Source organism: Dermacentor variabilis, chromosome 2 (genome assembly GCF_050947875.1).
Source record: "Dermacentor variabilis isolate Ectoservices chromosome 2, ASM5094787v1, whole genome shotgun sequence".
In the NCBI taxonomy this organism is placed as follows: domain Eukaryota; kingdom Metazoa; phylum Arthropoda; class Arachnida; order Ixodida; family Ixodidae; genus Dermacentor; species Dermacentor variabilis.
In genome coordinates this window covers 99,013,193-99,037,412 of record NC_134569.1, presented here as the reverse complement: position 1 = coordinate 99,037,412, position 24,220 = coordinate 99,013,193, and the positions used below count along the sequence as shown (strand labels likewise).

At 42.1% G+C, this 24,220-nt stretch overlaps 1 protein-coding gene across 3 annotated transcripts; it reads right to left on the bottom strand.

Annotated features, from left to right (window-relative positions):
• Nucleotides 1–1,598: 1,598 nt before the first annotated feature.
• Rab6 (RAS oncogene family member Rab6) lies at nt 1,599–24,178 on the bottom strand. 3 transcript variants are annotated; one of them, XR_012826055.1, is made up of 9 exons: nt 23,932–24,164; nt 21,650–21,708; nt 19,600–19,653; nt 18,496–18,601; nt 17,185–17,296; nt 16,274–16,367; nt 14,165–14,228; nt 5,492–5,722; nt 1,599–2,346 (listed from the first exon to the last, which is right to left on the bottom strand). XR_012826055.1 is itself a non-coding variant. In XM_075681437.1 (8 exons), exons 1-8 carry the CDS (start codon nt 23,999–24,001, stop codon nt 5,655–5,657), a joined length of 627 nt encoding a protein of 208 aa, XP_075537552.1. In that variant the 5' UTR covers nt 24,002–24,164; the 3' UTR covers nt 1,599–5,654. The 3 variants fall into 3 exon arrangements, 2 of the variants coding, with proteins under 2 accessions (XP_075537552.1, XP_075537553.1); XM_075681437.1 differs by having other exon boundaries at nt 1,599–5,722; XM_075681438.1 differs by lacking the exons at nt 1,599–2,346; nt 5,492–5,722 and adding an exon at nt 7,389–8,172 and having other exon boundaries at nt 23,932–24,178.
• Between the last annotated feature and the right edge of the window lie 42 nt (nt 24,179–24,220).

The following is a 24,220-nucleotide window of genomic DNA, read 5'->3' as shown; positions in this document are numbered from 1 at the left end:
TTGTGGGAAACTCTATGGGCTTTTCATTAAAAGCATTTGGTAATGATGATTCGAGGGAACCCAAGCAGGGGGCGCACTCGTAGGTCTTTTATGTAGTTAGAATGCCAGAGTATTTGCACCATTATGTGCAAGCAAATGAGCTAACAGAAGGTCCTAAGCACAATATATCCTATTTCGAACTTTCTTTCATTCCATGTTCTTTAGAGAGTGTGGCATCTCACATGCATGCTAGCTTGTCGAACAATAGCACATGAATGGATGCAGCATTAGCCGTTTGAGTGTGTTAATTCACTTTCACATTTCTTTCTTCACCAGCTGCACATATAGGAATCAAGCAATCCCTTGCATAAGCTTACAACTGCATATAACTGCGTATGTTGCAAAACTGCAGTAACTGACCACAAAAGGCTGAAATGGCCATGTTTTTCAAGAAAAGGAAGTGCATTTGTCCATAAGCAGGCTGTCAATGTGTGGTCATATGAATACCTACACACTATCAAAGCATTACCATAGAGTTCCATTTTTCTTAGTTATCTGCTGTTTCATCCATTGATTTAAATTATGTTCGGTATAAATGCTAATCTCTTTGTCAATTACATGAACGTAAACAGACACAAAACCTTTACATTCACCGTTGGAAGTCTTCAAGTTTGTAGTACAATTTTGCAAAATTTAAATGGTCTTGCCTCTGCATTCACATTTGGGCATTGACTTTTTTCTCTACTTCATCGAGCAGAGGGCGGTGCTGCCCTTAAACTAAAGCAGTTACTGCACCTCAACGATTCCTCAGGTAAGAACTCATAACCAGGTGTCCAAATGCTTATTATAAATGGAGACAAGTTTATCAAGCATCAAACTGATTTGTAGTTCAGCAACCACTTCAACTGAGGTGATGCTGCCTTGCACTAGATAGAGTCAAAGTGGTTCGAGTTGAGGTCTTATGAATAGGCGAGTTATTGCCCATTGCGCCACATATCATGGGATAAAAGGTGTTTCCAAGGTTGACAACTAAGAATAGAAAACAGCACCATGTGGCATATATTATTCGAGGTTAAAGATTATCATAGGTCGTTTGAATTTTAAAATTTTCGTAGTTCTTTAAGTTAGTGCCATAGTGCATTTTGCTGTGTGTGAATTCTTTTTTTCATAAATTGGCGCATGCGATATGAGGTGGCAAAAATGTACAAGTTCCTCCATATTACCACAGGGTCATGCAGACTGTACTGAGCAGTTTCAATTGAGCATGCTTGGCTATCTCAAAACTGGGGAAAAAAATAACTATATTGAACAGGTTTAAATTTACCAAATTTTAACGAAGTAGTCGGGGGGTATTAAAGTGTTATATGGCACACAAAAATGAATACATAGCCAATTTTTTTTTTTTTAAAAGAAAGACCTTCACACGGACTGCTAAGTGATACAACAGGTGTCTGTGGCACATGTTTATAACCATGTTCAGTACTGTGTAGCACGCTGCTTCAGCAGAAGCATTAACTCTGTGATGAGAAGTGCAACAATGTTAAGATTAGTAATCTGAAAAGGCAGAAAATACACACCACGAAATGCACCTTAGTGCTTGAAAACACACACAACACATGTGCAATGGCAGCCAATTGCTCTGCAAAGCCTTCATGGCCACATTTATTTGAAAAAAGAAATTCTTGTTGGAAAGAACTCCTCCAAACCATAATAAGTAGCCTTGCACCATTCACTGTCATTCTTGTGCATGTAGAGAGCTGCGGCTCCTCATGGTAAAATGAGTCCCTTGTTCTCAGACATACTTAGCGCATATGAGTAGAAAGCATAGAAAGGTAAATAAGTTGATAACATCGAAATAAATAATATGCTCGACAAACAAAGCCCAAACACAAGGGGCCTGAAGTAGACTTTAGCATTCTTCATTGACCGCCTGCTGCAAGGAAATGATTAACCTACGTTGGAAATAGCACCATTAAAGAATTTATGCTAAATCCAGTGAATAATTTAACACTTGCTAGGGTACAATTTTATTGCACATGACTCATTCCCATGTCCATTTTTTAAATGCATGTGCTTGGTACTCTACCAAACAGGAATTGCGCAAGGTGCTTTTTGTGTTCTATAGCATTCCATACACTCCTAAAGAGAGTGAAATCTATCTTTTTGAGGTGTAAGTAACCCGTTGGGCTGCATTTCGGCTAAAAAGTAAAATTCGTTTCAGTCTGTTCTGTTTGACTAAGGAAAGGTTATTTTATCAAACAGCTGCTGCCTTCAGTAGATAGCTTTTAACAGCTACGGCGTTGACATCTTGGGTCATTATTGCAGAGGCTTTCCAATTGAGCTGCCCAGTGCAGTGTTACGGCCAACCTGTATAAAACAAGGCAGCTGTACAGGTGTCCCTAGCTTCAAACAGATAATCCAGTGTAGTTGTAACTGCATAAACAGTACAAGAATACTCGGATTACTAGCCTACGACAGCATTTCCCAGACAGCAGCACCTCATGAATGAAAAGTTGTGCTCTACAAGAATTTTCAAGTACTGATCTTTCAAAGTCCTTGCCATTCAAGCTAAATTAGCTTGCAGACCTTCTCAAAGTTGAAGCTGCTCTGACAAATGCTCTGTTAACATGCAGACAGCCAGTTCCATGGCACCCCATTATATTATTTTACCTACACAGAAATCACAAGTGCCATGAGGAATTCAAGCTGTGCCTACTTTTAACAAGAACAGCCATCAAATGAGAAGGGGAAGAAATTCTCACCATAAAGACAACTGCGTACAGCAGTATGAGCGTCATCACATGTTGATTGTTGACCACTTTCCTACCCTTCCACACTGTGTTTATAAACATGTAAAATCTTTCAGACTTTTATAAAAGATGTCGGACTAGAAAGGATTTCCATTCCTAGGCAAAGCCGCTCTTGCATTCCTGGGAACAGATACTGGACAAAAACATGCTGCAGCAATTCAAAGTAGAAACTGCACCATAACAATTCAGAACAAGAAAGGAGGGGGGTGGGAACTTATCGCAAGGAATGTACGCCGAGTGGCAGAAGTTCACAGACCATGCAAGTGACCATCACCAGTTAGAAGTACGCCAGGCTTCTTGCGGAAGAACACCTAGCATTTGTTGCCGCAGGAAAGTGCGATATGGCACATTCCAGCATTTAAAGGGGCATTGCAACACTTTTTGAACACGGCAAGAAAACGTTTCCAAACTGTAGCCAATGCTGCCATGAACATGTGAGCAAATAATTTGCTGCATGCAGTAGAGAGCCCACAATCTCTTGTAAAAAATAGCTCCCTCGCTCTCTGTCCTGTGGCTCAAGGGAAACCCATATAGCCCCCCATGACGTCGTACACCTGTGCAACAGCTCTTAGGTGGATCATGAGTTACTCCTCAACAAAAGCTGGCACATTTGTGTACAGCCCTCCAATCTTCTTGTGAATGGGGAAGCAGCTACTGTTAACCCATCCTGTCACCGCTTCTTTGTCAATCTTGGGGCCTTTGGTCAGACGCTAGCCTTTAAGGGTTATCATAAATGCACTGCCGAAAGAAGGAGCAATAGGAACATCACCACTATCAGCGCCACACCAGCCAAGACGAAATGTGTTAAGGAACAGGGTAAGTAAGCATTACGCTCTTTATATCTACGTTTGCAATTGGGTCGCTTCCGAACATTTTTGCAGGAGTAGTATACTGTTTGGAAAGCAGTGCACTCACTAAAGTGCATGTTCAATATTGATGAAAACGTGTTTTGAGTTCCCTTTAAAGTTAAATGCGCTTGGATGTGTCTTCCCTCTCTCACATTATGGTAAAGCAATGCTTGAGATACAGTTTTAAGTTTCCAATCCTTAACGCTGACCAGCACAGACCGAGGCAACAACTTGCTTGTCCGTGCATTTAACACACACAAAGTCCTTTTACTCGGCAGTGAATATTTTTCTCTAGTTGCCCCAACTTAATTGCACATGGACATGCATGATTTTTGAAGAACAACTGCTGAAAATGTGAAAGTGCACCCGCCCCATCATCAACACTGCTGCTTGCACGTTGCTCAACGAAGTGACAAGGAAAAACCTGTCCCAAGCGTTCAGTACACTAGTGCAAAAGCTGAATGAAACAATTTTCATTAAACTGTTGTTCCACCATCATTTTAAGCAGTTTGCAACATACAAGCCTCTATTGCTCACAGCTATGAAAGTCTGCAATGGCTACTCAACAGTGCAGTCCATGTAACTGCTCTTATCAGACTTTGATGCACAAGCAAAGCAAACTCGTGCATTCAAATTGTGAGCTTGCCTTAGACTTATAGCAAAAGCAATGCAATCTGTTCAGTGGCAGCAGAAAGAGCTGCTGAATGCACACTTAGTGAGAAAAAAATGTGTTTCACCACACAACACTGCAAATGTATTAAGCCAATTTTAAAGGAGTACTGACATGTACTTTCAAAGTTAGAGACTCTAGCACGTGCTTCTTGTCATGCAAGAGGATCACACTTAGCAAGTACTTGAAGGTTGCAAAAAGCTTAATTTAACTTCATAAAGTTGTCTCGAACTGCTAGATGTCATTAGAATTTCAGCTTGTCCATTAAACTACTCACTGTTTATGGATTACACAAGCCAGGTAGCATAAAGCCCCTTAAACTTCGTAAAGTAGCGACACTCTCCTCGACCGTGGCGCCGCCTACACTGCTCGAGCGTAGCAACGGCGCCAACATGTGCTCTTCGCCACTCCGTGCAAAAATGGCACCGATGCACGGCACGAGGGCCCAAGTGATGCTATTAGGTCAATAGCGACGATGCGTCGACCTCGGCCAGCGCGTGCGAGGAGGAGGTGGCACTCTTCAAAGCGTGGCACTACTTTACGAAGTTTAAGGGGCTTTAAGGTAGCAAAACCGGTAGTGACACCTGGTGACACACTGTCCCACTACAATGCATTTGAAAAATATTTACATGAAAAATCACAAGAGGACTGCATGTTCATGATTATGTCACTACTAATGATTTCCGCCAGCAGTTAAGTAGGAACATAGGTCACAGCAGTACTACCTTTGTGTGTTCTCCAGTTAAACTATGGGCCACAAGATGTCGCTACCAGCATTGTTGCTGCCGTGTGGCTTTCCAAGCGCTATGTTGACAGACCAGCTAACGTTCCCTAAAGTTATCATGACACAGAGGAAAATTTTCCGGTTTACAGAGATGGAAAGGCTGGGTATGGTGATGTTGCCTTGTGGACTGCAGTTGCATGTGGCAGCCAAAGCAATTGCACAAAGCGAGCCTGTGTATATACCTCCTTGGTACCAAAACCAAAGCAAATTCGTAGAAACAAGTATTATATAATAAATTACCTCAGGTGCTTTGGCACTTGCCAGTGGATCTTCCACTGCTAGTTCATGTCAGTACTCCTTACAACTTGCAGTGCAAGCCATCTTACTTGGTCTGCAAACTTCAGAAGCCACAGGATACTTAGCAGCTCTCATTTGTCTCCCCAAAAACAACTCTTCTCACCCTGAATCGTGCACCTCTGCTGCAAGCTCGATTTCCTAAGGAACGTAAAAAGCTCTGTCTGCACGTGCAGCAGCAGCAGCAGCTATGGCAGCGGTGGGGAGCAACAGGGTGTGGAAATAAAGCAACGGCTGCAGCTTCTTGGACAAAGCCTATGTCTCATTTTCTAGCAGATGCAGCTGCCTTCTTCGTCCTTCATCACCTTTGGCGGTTCTTGGGGCTTCAGCGGAACAGCTGGTGGAGGGATGACGAGTTAAGGTGACTGCCACACACAAACACACACACACACTTCATTTTCTTCAGTTTCTTTGAGTGATGGTAGGTGGAAAAAAAAAAAAAAGTCACCACACCATTTACATTCAAAGTCCATGGCATAGTGCAGGGAATAGTTTCTCCATTCTCCAAGGCTGCGTTATTAACTTGACAAGCAAACACCAGCTTGCAATGTCACACAGGCCAGCCATACTTTTTCAGAAAAATGAAGCAAAAGGTACTTTGCTTTTCTGCATTTTACTTTTAAGTGCTCCATGACGTTTCCACCTTTAACAGTTTGTGAAATGCAGGTTCGCATGTCTGCAGTCCAACTTTTCCAAATGTGGCAGCTATGAAATACCTAAACGTCCTGGCACTTACACGTGGTATAAGTACACTACGCACATGTGTGCATGATCAACTGCTGCCTTTCGGCTGTGCACCTGGGTCGTGAAGACATTCGGCTCTTCCATGACTCTTGAAAAACTGCTGTGGGAGGGCATATGTATCATTCAGTCATACAAGAGCTGGTAGCAAAACTAGAAGACTGATGCGCAGCAAAAGTTCAGTGCCACACAGCACTGTCAAAGTACAATCAGATCTTCCAATTGTCTCATTTCTGCCTACCTTGTAGATTTAGGAGAATGAGGCACAATGCAAGCTTGATATTTCTTAAAATGTTTTCAAGGTGGAACTACTCTCCAGTCTATAAACCTTGGCTGACTGCTGCAAAAGCAATGGGAACATTGCAATAAATAGAACTGCAGTGGCCATGCGTGCAAACTCAATGCAAGAGCTTTTCCTCCCCTTCAACTTTGCAGAATATGATTCGTCCCGAGTGGAAACAGCTCCAAGGCGAGCAACAAGTTGGTGCAAGGCAGTACCACTGCCATCTTGATGTTTTCTTAATTTATGATGACCAAAAACTATCTAAATTTAGTCCCAATGTGCAAGGGAGGCCAAGCTTCACTTGTGCAGAACATGCAAGAGACACAATCGGTCAATGAATTATGTGGCTTGGTATTGCCTGAAATTTGAATTACAGGAAGTGCTACAAGGTTTAAGCATGGTAGCTATGGTCATGCAAATATCTTTTTTAAAACAACTCCAGTACAAGGTGAAATACTGCATTGCAATCTAACCAGGGTACACATATTGGTGGCCAAAGTGCACTCGCAGATGCAATCTGAGACTAAGCTTTTGCGAAAAATGTGCAATGAACAAAACTCTGGTGCTTGCAGTCATTTCTACAACGTAAACTTGGGCAGAGAACTGCACAGTGGAAAATGGACAAATCTGTACCAGCAGTCTGCAAGCGTGAGAGAGATTACGTCAGCAATCAGTGTTACTTGCACATCTGTCCAGTTAAATGGTCGTCAACGTTATCTATACATTAGCATAATGAGCCCTCATTGTGTACCACTGTTTTGTGCAATCATGGCTCGCACCTAGGTGCATCAACACTATTCAGCTTTGTGCAACTTGCAGTTAGACTTGGATTCCAACGCTGTGTTCAAATGGTAGGTGTTAACATTGCCTCTGCCTCAAATATGTGCTCAGGAACTTGACTTTTCTCTAAAAACAAAAGCTGCCAGTAAACAGCTTGGAAGAAAGCAATTTTACATTTTACACAGACAAGAATGCAAAGTATGAAAAAAATTTATATTCTACAAAACGAGAACAAACAGGGACACAGAATGACAAACTAATGCAGATCAATGAGGACAAACAACTCGTAGAAAGTACGACAAACTTCAAGCACGCAAGTGCCTGTTAGAATTTAAAGAAAAGAAAAGTGAACAATGGCTGCTCCTGCAAATGCAGAGCGGATTTGAGAAAGGCTTAAATAAAAGTGTAGATGTAGAAAAGCGCACCCAAATAGCTAACAATTACAAAAGCCCCTGCGTGTTTCTCGCCTCTCTACAGCAGATGCTAACTCGTGTGCACTGACGTCACATGCATGCACTTTCAATGCCTGCAGCTTAAACCACCGCAAGACACAGAGCACACATTACAGCCAACTTGCCAAGAGTATGACAAAAAAAAAAGAAAGATCGCTGCATCAGTACCACCTGCGGCACCTGTATTCCCATTTTTCGTCTCTGTTTAACGCACTTGGTAGCACTTGAAGATCAGCAGTTGCTCCTGCCTACTGGATGTTGATCGTATGCATGAATACATGCTGTCTGCCATACAAATGCCAGAGATAAACTGCGTGTCTGTGTGTCATGTGTTTAACGATGCGCATCACGTTATGGCGGTAGTGGTGGACGGGTTAAGTGCAGCACAGCAGAGCAGCGGGTGTGGCGTGGCTGCTTTTTTTTTTTTTTTCGTTCTCTCTTTTTTTTCCGTGCAGGCCCGGCCTTAGCAGGCACAACCGCCTTCGGGACGCGGCGTTTCCGTGGGGCCATCTTTGAGATCGACGTCCACAACTGGTGGTGAAGAGGGAAACAGAGGATGGGAAGGGGAAGGGGCTTTGAGTCAAGGAGACCAACGAAAACAAACATGACAAACCAAAATAAAAAAAAAAAGTGAGATGCACACCATGCTGCATGCAGGAACAGTAGCAATCAGCTAATAGGGATGTGCGAATCAAAGGTGAACTGACCATTCTAGCTATAAATTTGAGTGCAAACAGAATGTACCAAACAGTGCTTGTACGCACTCCCAAGGCAAGCAATTGTGTGCCTATTCACGTACTGCTAAAGTGACACAGGGCAGCCAGAATGAAGATGCACAGTGCACCTGTGCCTTACACTGACTAGAGTAACAGGCATTAAGGGATCATGTATCATTGTTTTCTTGTTCAACGGTCAACACTTATCCTTACACTACAGAATCTAATTATTATGTGTAAGACCATGTATGTGCACCTATATTTGTTGAGACCAGAGATGACTGATGAACTGATAAGATTTAATGTCCCAAGGGTTACATCTAGGGCACAAGGAGCATCATAGTTTTAGTGGCTTCTGAGCAATTTTGGCCGTCTCCTGTCTTTCAGTCTTCAATAAAACCACTGTAGTGTGGGCGTTTTACTACATTCCAACCTGATCAAGCTGCAGTTTTGAAACCAGAGTCAAACAATGGCTAACGAAATTTACTTCAAGTATTAAATATTCGCACAGCCCTACTAAACTAACCATAGCGACAATGAGCAAGAAAACAGCACACACCAGAATGAGTAGCCAAAAAGGAACAGAAAGATAGGCAACACATGCTGCACAAGATTCAGACACTTTGTGAAAAAAGGGGAGAAAAAAACAACATATAGTCAACTGCAAGATAACCACAAAGAAGAAGGGCACTACAGCAAACAGAAAACAGCCTGATGATCTCACTTTTTGCAAGACCCTAAGCCAACAGTACAAGTAAGAATGCAGCTGTGAAACTGTGCTAAGCCACTGACAACATGTTATGTGCCTCAGACGTGCTTGCAGAACACAATTGCTGTAGGTGGCAGTGCCATTAGCAAAGCAGTGTCAGCATTCCATCACAAGCACACCTCACTGAAGCAAGGTGGCAAAGAAGAGACAGGCAAGATGATGGTGTAACATGACAAGGCAATGACAAAGTGCAGCCACCCATAAACTATTGCAAGGCATGCAAATAAAATGCATGGCAGCACTCCACAGAGTGCCAATGCAGCTGCTGTGGCTGTGCAATGCAGCAAATTTTTGCAGGCACAGTGATGCCTAAAGGCAGGGCTTCGTGTCATGTACTACATTGTTTGGGCCTGCCAAGCCTGCATCTGTCTTGTAATGAGGAATGTCTGCTTTCAGCAGTACACTGCTGTTGTGGAAAGACAGCACTACGTTTGTATGCCGTGTACCAACAGATGGTAATCGGCATCATCGCATCATCGGCTCCAGCAAACATTTCTGTTGGTGTGCCCAAATATTGTAGCAGGCGAAACGAAGCCACGCCTCTAGGCATCACTGCGCCTACGCAGGTTTGCTTTGCACGGCACTGCACGGCAGCCACACTGGTGCTTCGTGGAGCCCAGCCACGAGTTCGCATGCCCTGCAATATCTTGTGGGCAAGTACACAGTGCAGCCCAGTCTTAGGAAACAGGCGAACCAGATGCATATGTGAATTACTCTCCCACTATTCTGGAAGCATCCAGACTTCGTAGCAGTGGTAGGCGTTTCTAACTCCTCTCTGTGTGCCTGCATGGCACATTGAAGCAGGTTATGCCAGAATTTGTAGCTCGAGTGTTTTCACCAAACTCTCAGCCATAGTGTTTGCCTGTTGCCTCAGTAGACTGCACTGTACATGCCACAACAGCCTTTCCAACTATTTTCCTTCTTTGAAAAATACTACTGCATGGAGGTCTCCTAAAGTGCTGCAGCCTCTAATACAATGTGCAGAACTTCAGTAGCCTAACAGGCTCAGCCTGGCTCAACCTCCTTGCCTTTCCCTTATGAGCTCTCTCTCTCTCTATGACCACAGCTATGCAATCGAGGGAACCAAACTGCACATGAACAGCACGGTCCGGCTGTTTTAGGACAGACAAGAAAACGTAGGTTCACAGAATCGGCAGCATACTGTTTGTGGGGATAGACAAAGTGTAATTCCAGTTGTCTACTGAGGCTGCAATGTTACAGTTAGCAAAACAATTTACATATTAGCCACAAGTGGTCACAATTTTGATTTTATCAGCGAAACACAAGATCATATAGTAATACCAGAACGTAACAGAATGGTTCACATCATGTCGGTCTGGTTCATATCAGGTTGGTCTACCTCTGCTTTCCATCAACAGACATTTTCATGTCACCAGAAGCTCCACTTATAAATATGGGGTTTAATGACCCAAAGCCACACATATGCTGTGATGGGGGGCTTCACATTAATTTTGACAACTAGTGTTCTTTAATGTGGACCTAAATAAAAGATTGAGCTGCAACACTAGGGTCTATCTGTGAGGGCTTGTAATGACAATAATGGTGCACCAAAGAAATATGACAAATACACCTTAACCCCACAAAGTCTGAAGACGATCTCACATCAAAGAAAATTAATATCACGTGTTCACATTTATCTCTGGCCAAGGCAAGTATATTGGCATTAAGAAAACAGTGAAATAATAATTGATTGAAATTGATTAGTATGGTAAGTAATTAATTAGTAATTCATTTGGTTAACTATAAACAACTGAAAACTGCTTCAAGCATATTAAAAATGCCAGTATGAGCTCTACGTTGGGCTTCCAGCACTTCAGTACGAGTTTCTGGCATCAAATTCAGTGCATCAAAATTTATACGTTGGGCTTTGCGGAGTTAAATACCAAATATAACTGCTGTAGTTACGTGCTCCAAAGTGGCAGTTTAACTATGGTATCAGTGCGAGTGAATTAGCTTTGACCACCTTGGTTTTTTCAACATGTCTCAGAATGTCACTAACCAAGCTCTTCTGCATTTTGCCCCCATCAGAAAGTGGTCATCATGACCGAAACAGGAACCCGCAATCTCACCCTACCTTGCACATGCATTCCCATGACAATGAAAGCCCATCATCCTTTTGCGCAATGAAAAGTGGTGCCAGTCTACTTTCTAAAAATAAATCTCTTGACAGGTGTGCTAGTAATCACATATAAAAGCCTCACCAAAGTTTGGCCAAAATTAAAGTAATGAAGCCACCAGTGTTCACACAACGACTGAGCAACATGTGACAGCCTCGTCACATAAGCATGGCTGCCTGACTAAAGCTCTGCAAATGCTACAAGCTGAACTTTACAGAGAACAGCTGTTAAGGATTCAATACACGAATCAATGTTTTCTTTGTCTGTGTGCATGACCGATATTTCAGAGTTCATTGCATTACTGATAGCTGCGAAGCGCGGCCTGTGTGATTTCACAGGATGGGAGGATATGAGATTACAGGTACATGCTGCCACAGAAATTATTCACCTGATCATTCATGCATAGCTGTTTACAAGTGCTGAAAGAATAATTTGACAAAGGCACACAGCAATGGATAGCAGCAATGGCAGTTTTATATTAAAGCACAGTTCAGCACCATTCCTTTACCTCCCTACGTGGCTACAACACAGGACTGGTGAAGTTTTCGCACATGAGTGCACAGAATTGCACAGGTATAGGGAAGAAAACATCCATTCACTGTGTATGACTCAGAAGCGATAACACGTGCAAAGATCATGCGAAGATGAAGTGGAAACTGTGTGGAAAACACATTCAACGTGCTTTCAGCATGCCACCACTATGTTCATTTCACACTGTGCAGTACATTCAGGGCTGAATGGCATTGCACGTGACTGTAGCTTGAAGCAGCCACTGCATAAAACGGATGGCTGTTGTGTGGCAAACCTCCTGGCACATAGTATACCTAATTGTCTGCACAAGGATGGATGGGTTGAGGGAACTGTTAACTTAGCATAAATGAAAAGTACATAAATAAGAGGAGAAAGAAAAAGGACAGGTTGCTACCACATAACTAAAGTAACAGCAGGAGGCACAGCACACACCACCAATGTTATTCTAGCTTTCACCGATTCAGTCGCAATATGTCAAGGAGCAAGATGCATTTGATGGAATGACATTTCCATTGCAGACAAATGTAATATCATTGATACCAGCTGAAACACCATCACAGGAAGTCACAACTGTTACATATTTATTGCCTAACTCATTCGTAGTTCTCAAGCCGTAGTTTGAGCTATGGACACAATGCTCAACAGCCCATGGTTTGTGGGCCCACATAGGCAACCCTGAAAAACAACCTCGGTGTCAGCATGATGACAATGCTAATCTTCTCCTGCTCTGATCTGTCATGTTATCAAAAACTAAGGTTAATGTGCCGTAGCATGTACTTGAGCCACTGTAACACTGTGGTCGTCGTGAGGCATAACAGGTACAGGCTGCAACCAAGCACCGGCACTCGGCAAATATGCCCAAAATTAGCCAGCTGTAGTAGTTGGTTTCGAGTCCTTGGATGGCCCCACTTTTACAGCTGTCTAGATTAATTTTCTTAATTATTTTAATTGCTTAGATTAACTTGTTTAGGTCTGGCCATGTAGCTATATCAATGTCTGAAAGCAGCTGCCCCAGTTACAGCTTTACAGGTGCATTCTCACATAAATGATGGGGTTTCAAATCCACATTCGAGCTGCACATAAGAGATGCAGTAAAGATCTACACATTACTTCTGACCTCTTGGGTATTCCTAAAAAGTGTGCTGAAACCTCATGTGGAGGTTCTTGCACTCAACCTAGCTATGTTTAGGACGGCTGCCATGGTGTGCCGTCGGGCATTCGGTCATTCAGAATGCCAAGTCAGCGTCACGTGTCCTCCTCCTACGATTTTGTACCAACTTAATGCCAAGAAAGAAATACCCTTCTGGAAGAAAATGCTACTGCCTTCTTGACCTGTCCCAAAAATGTGTTCTGGCACTGGTGTATAAACAGTGGGAAAATGTGGATGCCACCTTGACTCTCGAAGCCAAATCCTCGGCAGTACTGACAAGTTCCAACTCAAATTGCAAAGCTTAACATCCTAAAACTGTGCGGTGGGTTACAAGTGACACCGCAGTAGGGGGGTGGGTGGGGGGGGCTTTGGATTAAGTTCGGCTGCCTAGGATTCACCTAAACCTAATAACATTTTTTTTTTTTTAATTCAGCCCCCAACTTCTACGAAAGCAGGGCCCTGGGCGTTGTCATAATGCTCTCTGGGGTGTGCTACTTGTGCATGAGCCCCTGCGCGAAAGCATTGCAGACGCTGCCATGCATGCCTCTGTACTTGAACACCACAGTAGAGAGAGGAGGTTCTCATTCTCCCCTATGAACATGTCTACAGAACTCATGACCTCATGCTTAGCGGCAAAATGTAGTAGCCACTGAGCCCCCACAGTGGGTCAGAATTGACACCTGTCTCCAGATCTTTCGTAGACAATGGGCACAAAAATTGTGCAATGAAGATAGTCTAGTACAAAAGAAGGAGAAACACAGTCTGCAAAAGCACAGTGCGATGCAATGTTACATCAAAAGTGCCAGAAATTGAAACGGGGTGGCTATTTGAGGTTAACGTGAATGTGACTTGAATGAATTCCACGCATTACGATTGTGGTGCCCCTTTTGACTCCCAATAAAATCATACCAAACGGTACGACACGCTAAATATCACTGAAATGTGTTTGGTGGCGTGCAAAACAAAAAAAGAAAGTGAGACAAGGAATGAGCTAAACCTTAGTAAACGTCAAAACAAGCCCTCAAGAAGCCCAAGTGCCAGCATATAAGGTAGTCCCGGCCATTAATAACGAAGCTACGCAGCCCACCACTTGCTTGCCTTCCCTACCCTTCTAGGAAATGTGGACCGAAGGGTACGACACCTTTAAGAAAAAGTGGGAAAGTACACAAGAAAAAGTAGCCACTCGTCAAAAATGAAAACCAGAATGCTAAAAGGATACTGTCTTCTTTCGTTCGCTCCGTGTTCTCCATTCCTGGTAGGGCAGCTGCCACACGTCTGAAGAGCTGCATGACAGAGAGGTGGATTCAGCTTGATTTCACAGCATTGCCCGTCATGCCGTGATAATGTGCGACGTAAGTCGCAGCAAAATTTCTCCCATGATTCATGACACGAATAAAATAAAAAACAGATCTAGATTTTCTAGAAACAGACTGATTTGTCTTGGAGACATTTCACTGAATTAAAAAATTAGAAAAAGTAAATTTTCAAATTGGAATGTACGTTAAAGGGATCCACATCATAAAATGACCACAGTATGGACCCAGCTGTAAAGGAATATTTTAGGGATGTTTGCTAAAAACTTTTATTAAACAATTTTTAAACACTCACCTCAAAGATAATAAATAAATTGTTGTAAAACATTTAAGGCCCCAGTTCAGTGCTTTTATGAAGTACTGATTTGCAGGATAACAAAAAAAAAAAAAAAAAACACTGCAAGGACAAACAATACAAAATTGTGGCCTCAAATATGTAAAATAAGGTCCACTGTTAGGAACATTAAATTAGTACTTCGAGACTGATTGTAGCTTGGTTTAATTAATTATGGGGTTTTACGTGCCAAAACCACTTTCCGATTATGAGGCACGCCGTAGTGGGGGACTCCGGAAATTTCGACCACCTGGGGTTCTTAACGTGCACCTAAATCTAAGTACACGGGTGTTTTCGCATTTCGCCCCCATCGAAATGCGGCCGCCGTGGCCGGGATTCGATCCCGCGACCTCGTGCTCAGCAGCCCAACACCATAGCCACTGAGCAACCACGGCGGGTGTAGCTTGGTTTAGGAACAAGGGCCTTGGCAATAACTTTTTTACCATTGCAGGTGTACTTATCGAGTCATATCAAGCACTTTTTTTCATATGAAGTTTATTTATTTACTTACCCTGAGGGCTGAAGCATTATAGAGGGGAGTTGGTATACAATAAACACAATAACTCCAAAGTTCACATGTTCAAGAAGTGTTCTCTTAAAGAGTAGACCATACTGTACCTATCCCCAATCAGCACACATGCACATAAACCTGTATAAACAATACATTCACAATCAGAAGCAAGATTTCCTGAATTCCTCTAGTAATGATATTTATTACTGCATCTAAGATGCAGCAGTTCCACCATCCAACTTGTGAATTGATGGCAAATTGCATGCTTCCTGAAAGCAGTGAGGATTTTACAAGTTGCCTATATTTTTTTCTTTATAGTGTTACAATGTTTGAAAGTTCATAAGCTATTAAGAATCTGTAACCTATCAAGTTACTACCCATGCCAGAGATATTTGAGATCGTTCGCTTTTTGCTTTCTGTGAAATACATATAATGAAACACGGAAGCTCTATGTACCATTTATTTTTTAATTTTTTGTTGCTGTTTACTCATCAGCATGACTCACAATGGCACGCACTGTATATATATATATATGCGAGTTAAATGAATGATATCCACAAGTGAAGGCACTTTAATTGCAGCCCTTGAGAACAGTTAGAATGCCAACTGTGTTGTGTTTTTATTAATGTGCAGCTATTGTAGTTCCCAATTAACGGCATAAACAGACTGCAAAGAAAGTCCTGCCTTAACCCACACAAAGAAAACATTTCTTTTTATTCATGTGCTGACATTTCATATGATTGTTTCGGTTAAGTGACATATCCCCTTGAAGTGCTGTGTGCACAATTTTGCACACAGACAGTGCATGAAAAGCAATAGCACAATTTGCCGCAGGTGGGGAACGATCCCACGTCTTCGCATTACATGTGCAATGCTGCATGAGCGCGAGTATCGCACTCGTAATGCGAAGACGTGGGATCGTTCTCCAGCTGCGGCAAGTTGTTTTTTCATCCACTTTCTTTGCCATCAATTTATCATTTCTTTAATTCAATTAGTAAGTACAAATAATTTTCCCTATGTTGTCCTTGGTGTCTTTGTTTGTTGGCTTCTCATGATATGAAAAGCAATACGAGCATTTTATATCTTGTGTACGATAAATTAAATGCGTGCAGAAGTGTGCTTGAAGAACTTCACATATCTCCTCTTGTCGAGAAGGCATAGTTCACCTACCTGCTTGACATTGTAGCCAGACTTCGCACTGGTTTCTATAAACATAACATTGAGCTCTTTTGCCTTCCTCTCACCCTCCTCTGTCGTCACCTGCCTGCAAGTAAAATATAGAATGCACATTAAAAGAAATCTTAGAGAAAAGTGCCCTAGCAAGTGCACCTACCGGACACTTAAACCTAAACTTTTCAAACAACTACACTAAGCTTGTCTGTGAGACAACTTTATGAGATTAAGCATGAAACTTAGAAAAGGACCACAAAGTATATGAAATCATAAAGAAACTACAAATTTCATGCAATGTAGGACATTTCAGAGAGCAGATGTAAATTATGATTGATCAGGAGATAATAAGCTAACTAGGTGACAGATGACTCCATTACGTAGTTTAGTGACAACCACATAATTAAAACAAAACCAAAGCTACAGCATGCACTCCCTCTATTCTAGCATACAAAGCCATATGTTACACAGAAATAACATACTCCCACACAAGGTGTCCACTAAGGACTGGCAGGCCTCGTATGGACATAGGAAAATGCAAGACTTACGTATGGAAGACGTATTATTACATGTGAAATATAATAATTGACGTACAAAGACAACTGTGAGCTGACAGTGTTTTCTTTGTTCCTTATGACTTGTTTATGAAAATGAGGTCCTCCATTTCTCATAACATATGCATTCTTTTGCTGTCGATTCTTCACATTGTTACAAAAGTAACCTAAGCACTTGAGCTTTAGAACACCCTCCACAGACACTATTCCTCCTAGAATAAAGCACCAAATTTCTCATCCTTCTATCCTTCAATTGAAAAAAAATATATATAAAACCAGAAATAAAAGGTTCTTACTTAATTTCTTATGTTCTCGCATACTGTGCACCATCCAACGCAAGCCCAAACACATACTTACCTCTTGTCAGAGAGGTCAGTTTTGTTGCCAACAAGCATGATTATAACGTCATTCCCCCTTTCCGTCCGCACATCATCTATCCACTTGGATGTTTGATGAAATGAGTTGGCATCTAAAATAAGATACAACTGTTACTGACTGTTGATAAATGGATTATTTAAACCAAAGAAGCCAAGAATCTTTGACAACTACACTCAACGTGAACATTGAGAAGAGCACACAAGAAAAAAATGAAGGATCAAGATGCATGCTTGTCATATTACTGGATGGATATCAGATGTGCTCTTCATGCATCACTACAAACTGAACGGTGATTTAAAAAAAAGTTAAATTCTGGGGTTTTAAGTGCCAAAGTCGCAGCTGCATGCTGTAGTTGAGGGCTAGACATTAATTTTGACCACTTGGGGTATTTTAATGTGTACCCAATGCATAGGAGATGGGTGCTTTTGCATGCCGCCCCAACCGAAATGCAGCTGCAATGGCCAGGATTTTCTGCGACCTCGTGCTTAGCAGCGTATTACCAACCGAACGGCGACTGCCACATAAAAATTTTTTTTGCGAAGTCTATTTGCTTCTACGCTACTGCTAAAGTTGTAGCGCAAGAGCAATCAGGAAGTTGTAGAAACAGTGGTTGTAAATGGCAAAGTATACCCCAAAATGTAGTGCCTGTGGCACTGCACATGCGTGAAGATCAACCTATTGATTGACCAATCAATCAATCGATCAATCAATAAAATCAAACAAGCTTCGCTTCGGCTATCCTGTACACAAGGCAGATTTGGCACAAGTTTTGAATCCACTATTTCTAAGCTCTCTATTTGTGCTGCATCCATAAAATATCAAAAGGCCACTTCCCCTGCAGAAACTCTGATATCAGGAAAATAGCACACGGAAGTCTTTAGCAGTGTGCCGTGCATAGATTTAATTATTGGTCCATAAGTAACTAAGCTTTCCTGGGATACTAAGCAAGGGGCTATAGTGTTAACAAAGCTAGAAAAATGCTACTATGTACATTCATTTGTCTGCGCAATACAGCCTAATTGTTTTGCACAACCATCTGAGAGCACTGAAATAACATGTCAAATATGCACACTAGATTATACAAGATGAATTTAAATGCACAACATGGTCAGCCCTTGCGCTGTTTGAAGGTCTCCTTGTGCACAAAAACCTAAATCCTTACAAAACAAAACTTGGAAGTGTCACAAATTACATGGAGGATCACTTCACGCTGATTCAGGAAAAACCTTAATGGCACTAAAACATTTCTATCCAAGAAAAATTTAAGGGCAGAACATGGCGACAACTCACTGGTTATGTCGTAAACAACTACAGCAACTGTAGAATCTCTGATGTAACTTGGAATGAGGCTCCTAAATCTCTCCTGGCCTGCTGTGTCCCACAGCTGTAGACGAACCTGCAAGGCAAGTATTCACATGAAAGGAAATAATTACGGGGTTTTAAGTGCCAAAACCACTTTCTGATTATGAGGCACGTCATAGTGGGGGACTCCGGAAATTTCGAACACCTGGAGTTCTTTAACGTGCACCTAAATCTAAGTACACAGGTGTTTTCACATTTTATCTGCATCGAAATGCAGCCGTCGTGACCGGGATTCGATCCCGTGACCTCGTGCTTAGCAGCCCAACACCATAGCCACTAAGCAACCACTGCGGGTTCCCAGTCGGGATTTAATAATGCCTGTCGTATGCACAGAAACCCATTTTCATTCTTTAAATTTCCTTCTCTCAATAACCGACATTATATAAACTTTCTTCTTCACAGACTTTAAAGGCTGACTGGCGATCATGAATTCTTGTTCCCTTGCCAGGCTATTGAACATTATCTGTCTTCCGCATACCATTCTTCAACCCTACTATACCTCAATTCTTTGTTGCAATTGATTCCCACTGTTGCAGAACAGTATGAGAATAATACATGCGATTAAATGAAAATGAAGAATGCTCTAGCAAAGCGAGCATATAAATTATGTATGCTTTTAACTATTTATTTCAAAGGCATATTGCAGCATTTTTTTATTGGAATGACACACTCTAGAAGCCAACCTTCTATGATACAGTAGTCCACAAGAGTGAAGGTAACCAGCCTAGTACTTCTAAATCAGCGTTTGATGCTTTACTAAAAATGGTAAATATGGTGAAAAATGTGGGATTGAAAACTTTATATCCAGATTCTTTTACTCTTTCAAAGCTTTTCACACTGTCGAAATAAGTTTCAGTAGTTTTTATTTGTCAAGGATTATATAACACGCATCAGGAAATGCAAATATAAGTTAATAAAGGGCATCACAACCTAGGTATGCAGCTTCTCTCGCCTTGACACATGAGCAAGTTGACAAATGCAAGACATTGAAGTAATTGTTCGACAAATGAAAATATGAGGTAGCAAACTTACTGTGCGGTCTTCTAGGTACATGGTCTTGGACAAAAAGTCTATGCCTATTGTGGCCTGTGAGAAGAATGGAGAGAACTCAGTGATTACAACAAAGACAAACTGCTGTACAATGCCCACATAGAAATGATTCCAAGTTTTTCATCTGCAAATAAAGAGGCATATTTTTGCAGCCATGCTATGCAAAATGTATCTGCTGAAGGTGCCTGAAAATAATAATAAAAAAGCAGTGCTGCACGAGACTTTACAAAACTAGTTGCTTTTATTTTTTAAAATCATAATTGTATTTGCCTGTCAATATTAACATGTCTTACCTTATTGATTTGCTGTGTACTGATGCTGTTTATTATGGTTTCTTTATTTTTTGTACTTTTGATATAATGTAACCCTTTTTTTATTTGCTTTGTTTTTATCCTTTCCATTTTACTTGCACAGGAGGCACCAACAGTGATTAGACATTCGGATCTCCTTCTGTATATGCATACATTTATATTATTTGCAACACATCTAATATGAATTTTGATTATTAAAACCTGGATTGAAAACAATTCAAGGGGGCCAAAAAAACTGAGAATGGGTTTCGCAAGACCACTGCCTTTGATTACTATGTTCAGCAGCATTTTAACAGGCAAAATCATCATCAGGTGTGATAGAGTGCATCAAAATATTGGCAGACCATCGTACATCACAGGCAGACAGTATGACAACCTAAAATTCTCATTCACTTTGTTACACAAGAGTCAGCAACATTTACACAGTGAAGTGCATTGTGATAACTACATCACAGTTACAAAGTTAAAGTTGCAGGAAGTGGCTCTGTAACTCTGTCACTAAGATCTAATTCACAACTAGTAATGACTAGTAATGAATTCAGAGGTGTGTTTTTGCAACTTTCAGTAAGACGAAAAAGATGGACCATGATGGGGTTTGCACACATTCTAGCACTAGCAAGTGTATTTCAACAATCATTGTGTACCCTTCCAGAAAAAATAGTAATAAAAGACTGCTTTGTGAAAGCAAAAATACTGTACAGCCACAAAGCACTAAATATATCATGCTAAGTGCATAAGCTCTACGGAGTTCATAAGTGGATATGCCACAGCAATAAAATAAATATAAAGAAAGTGCATACATGAGCACATTTGTCTTTAGATATTCAGGAAGAACCTTCAGGCAATTGATAATATAACACACAAAAAAGTTTTGTGCCCACATTCAGGCTTTATACAAATGAAGTTTGTGAAATAGCTTATTAAATGAAACTACAATATAGCTAACATGTGATTCATACTTGGAGTGACGCATTTGAGTAGCCTTCTCCCATTAACTATGTTACAGCAAGACAACACAAATGTAAGAAGCAGAGTGCCTGATAACATTGCGGGGAGGAAAGGTCAGTCACAAACAACAACACTGTATGCCACTGCAAACACCTGTGCCTCACTGCCTGCTTTCTACTCTGTACTGTTTTCTTGTCTTTTTTTTTTTTTGCAGCACCTATGCAACACAGTAAAGGAAGCCATTTGAGACACTCACACCACTTGACATTCAGATACATTTGCATGAACTTTATTGTTGATGTATGACAGCATGATAGCTATCATTCTAGTTATATGGGCAGCTGCTAAATGTACATAATTACTCAAGCTTGACGAGCACTTGGAGCAGAGACTTTTAGAATGTTACTTAACATCACACTGGTCAAGTTTTACACATTCTCCAAAAGCTCATCAGTGTTGTATGCAATTACTCCATGTGACAAAATTTTTGTGAAAGCAAAGTAGTTCTTAGAAAACATGCAATGCTACTTTTAATGTTGTACATTTCATGCCACAAAAGACCATTTCAATATCGAAAGGGTGTTGAAAAGAAAAGGCCATTCATGACGGGCTTATCACAGAACACACTACATTGCAGCTCACAAAAATGCTGACATAAGCAGTCACCAACTTCTGTCAACTCAGCATTCAGCTTAGCCCATAAAGTGAGCAATAAAGTTCATTCTCTCTCTCAGCACACACACATATGTAGTGATGGGAAATATAGGACACACCTGGTATGTGTTATCAAAGCTGTCATACATGAAACGTGTAATGAGAGAAGTTTTCCCAACTGAAAGAAAAGAAACATTTTCACTTTATTGCAACAGGTTGTACGCTATGAATAAGTGCACCAAGAGAAGTAGCTTCAAAGCACCTGACAGTCATATGTATACTATCAAGCACACAGAACATTGACTTCAGTACTACAAGAATCCGTAGACTTCAAAAAGTCTCACCAAAGTTCTCAGCAGTCTAATTGAGTGAGATGTTACATTATGATGACAGTTTTACTTTGCGAAAGCGATAAACTTGCACACATATACAGAGCGAGGCCCTGTTGAAGGGAACACTTGAGTGCAGAGCACACCCAGATTTTCCTCTCTCGCAAGAGTAAAATCACCTACACTTGCACCAGATAACTTGTGGTTGGTAGCTCTGACTCCTTTCTACGTCGCTGCTCACTGGTGTAGTGTATTGACATTGCTTCTGCAACCACTTGCAGCTAGGGTGGCAGCAAAATGAAAGACACACATTTGGGTGTAACTTAAACAATGCCACCACACTGTTCGTACTAAATAAGACGCACACGCATACTGAATGCTAACATGTGCATTTTTTACAGCGAATCAGTAAAATGTTTTCTATACTGCCCAAATACCAGCAAGGGCAAGGTTCCTGATATGGTCCAACAACTTACTCTGGCCTTTCTTATGATATATCAGTGCTGCCACATCCTGGACAGTGAGACAAGCACCATAAAACAGATAAGCACAATAGTGATAAGACTGACCTAAATGAGCAAATTGCTTTACAAAATAAGAACGCAGATGTATGAAAAAAACAAAACAAAAAACAAGGCCGCAATGAAATGCGTCTTGTCGAACACATTCGCCTGAGGCTCGGTGAACCACCTTGCCAATCACCCTTTAACAAAATCGCCGTAGTAACTGATGTCAGTTCAACATTATGCACCAATTTATATGTGTTGGTTATGTGTGGTAAGCAGCCTTGCGTGCGAAAAGTGCTGTCCTATTTGTGACCTACGGTGTGAAGATGTCTTCGGCGTAAGTAATTAATACTGTGGCTTCACTCTGCTATGTATAAACAGCGGAGAGTAACGGAAACCGAAACCCGGTGCACAGCGGCCTGGGCCGGCGACTTCCGCATTGGTGGCTTGTAGACAACATAACCAGCTGACAGCATATTAATCATGCGCCCAAATCGCCTTCACGCGGGAACGCACAATGGACCTGGAACCGCGGCACGCACTCCATTCACACGATCGGTAAGAAGAAAACTAGGTTAGTCGCTTTCATCCGCGCACCTTTCTTGCTGGTGCGTTTTTGTTCTAACCATTCTTGTTCCCCTCTCTCTATACCCGTACAGCCAGCTCCTGCCGAGGTCACTTACCCCCACGCTTCTTTTCTTACCCGGCAGCCAACCGTCTACAGCGACCAGCGGACGCTACGAAAGTAAAATCTATCGCGGCCGTCGTCTGTATTTTACCAATACGCTAACGTCGCTATGTTAACTACTTGCCTGTGCAGCTTCCCTAAGCGCAAGATTTGCTTTATGACGGCCCTTAAGGAAAGGGGTAAGCAACAGTTATAACTTGCAGATGCGCACCCGTGCTCTAGATGCGGTCGCACCTGTTCTACAGGCGCGCGGCTTCATGTAGTGAAAAAAAAAAAAAAAAAAACTAGTGACCGCATTCCAGTCGGTCACCGGACAGCGCCCTGGGCAGATAGGCGCTACGCTAATTCACGCGAAACGCAACGTCGTCATGTCCATCGAATTTTGCTCGAGCATTGCGCTCGAGCCGGCGGACCGATCGGTAAAACAGTACGAAACAGAGCGCGGAGGCGTGGACCCTTCACCGCTGCTACGCCAATTTTGGTACTCGGTACACATTTTACTACACACTTTACAGACGTCGTAACATGCCTAGCGAGAAAAATAAAGGCCGGTTCCAATACACACGCCTAGTTTTAATCTTTGGGAACGTCAAGGGAACGAATCCTCAAAGTGACAGCATAGGCCTAGCCCTGTATACCGCAACGGGACCCTGTTCGCGGCCAAGCGAAACAACGAAGCTGGAGCGAGATTCTTTTCGCTTTTTGGGCTGAGGCACTCGGAGGAAGAGCCCGCGGCGCCGTATTAAAACGAAGCAAAATCAAACTGGGCGCCCATGAGACGCGCAATTCTAGAGGCGAATGCGGAACCGCGCGTCACGCCCGCACCACCACAGACACAGACCGGCCTACGTGGAAGGGGCAGGAAAAGTTCGACTCACCGCTCTGTTCTCCCAGGAACACAAGCTTGAACTTTCGCAGAGGGTTGCCGAAATCACCCGAACTGGACATGACTACTCCTTCGCCCAAGAAAAAAATCACACACACCGGCGAACACGCGCACAAGGTATCCTGGGGACACGAGCCCCCGCACAGATATTTTTTGGGCCCGTCGAATATCAAAACCCAGTGGCAGACCGGCAGACGCTGCGCAATTTTTTTAGTCTCTTCTTTTCTGGGCGTCTGCCGTCGAGGATTTCTCAACACCTACCCTCACACGCAGATCGATTT

Coding starts and splice junctions, on each gene's coding strand:
- Rab6 (XM_075681438.1), bottom strand. CDS start 24,001: ATGTCCAGTTCGGGTGATTTCGGCAACCCTCTGCGAAAGTTCAAGCTT. Junction 19,654..21,649: donor GCTTTGATAACACATACCAG/GTGTGTCCTATA, acceptor TTCTTCTCACAG/GCCACAATAGGCATAGACTT. Junction 18,602..19,599: donor TGTACCTAGAAGACCGCACA/GTAAGTTTGCTA, acceptor CTTGCCTTGCAG/GTTCGTCTACAGCTGTGGGA.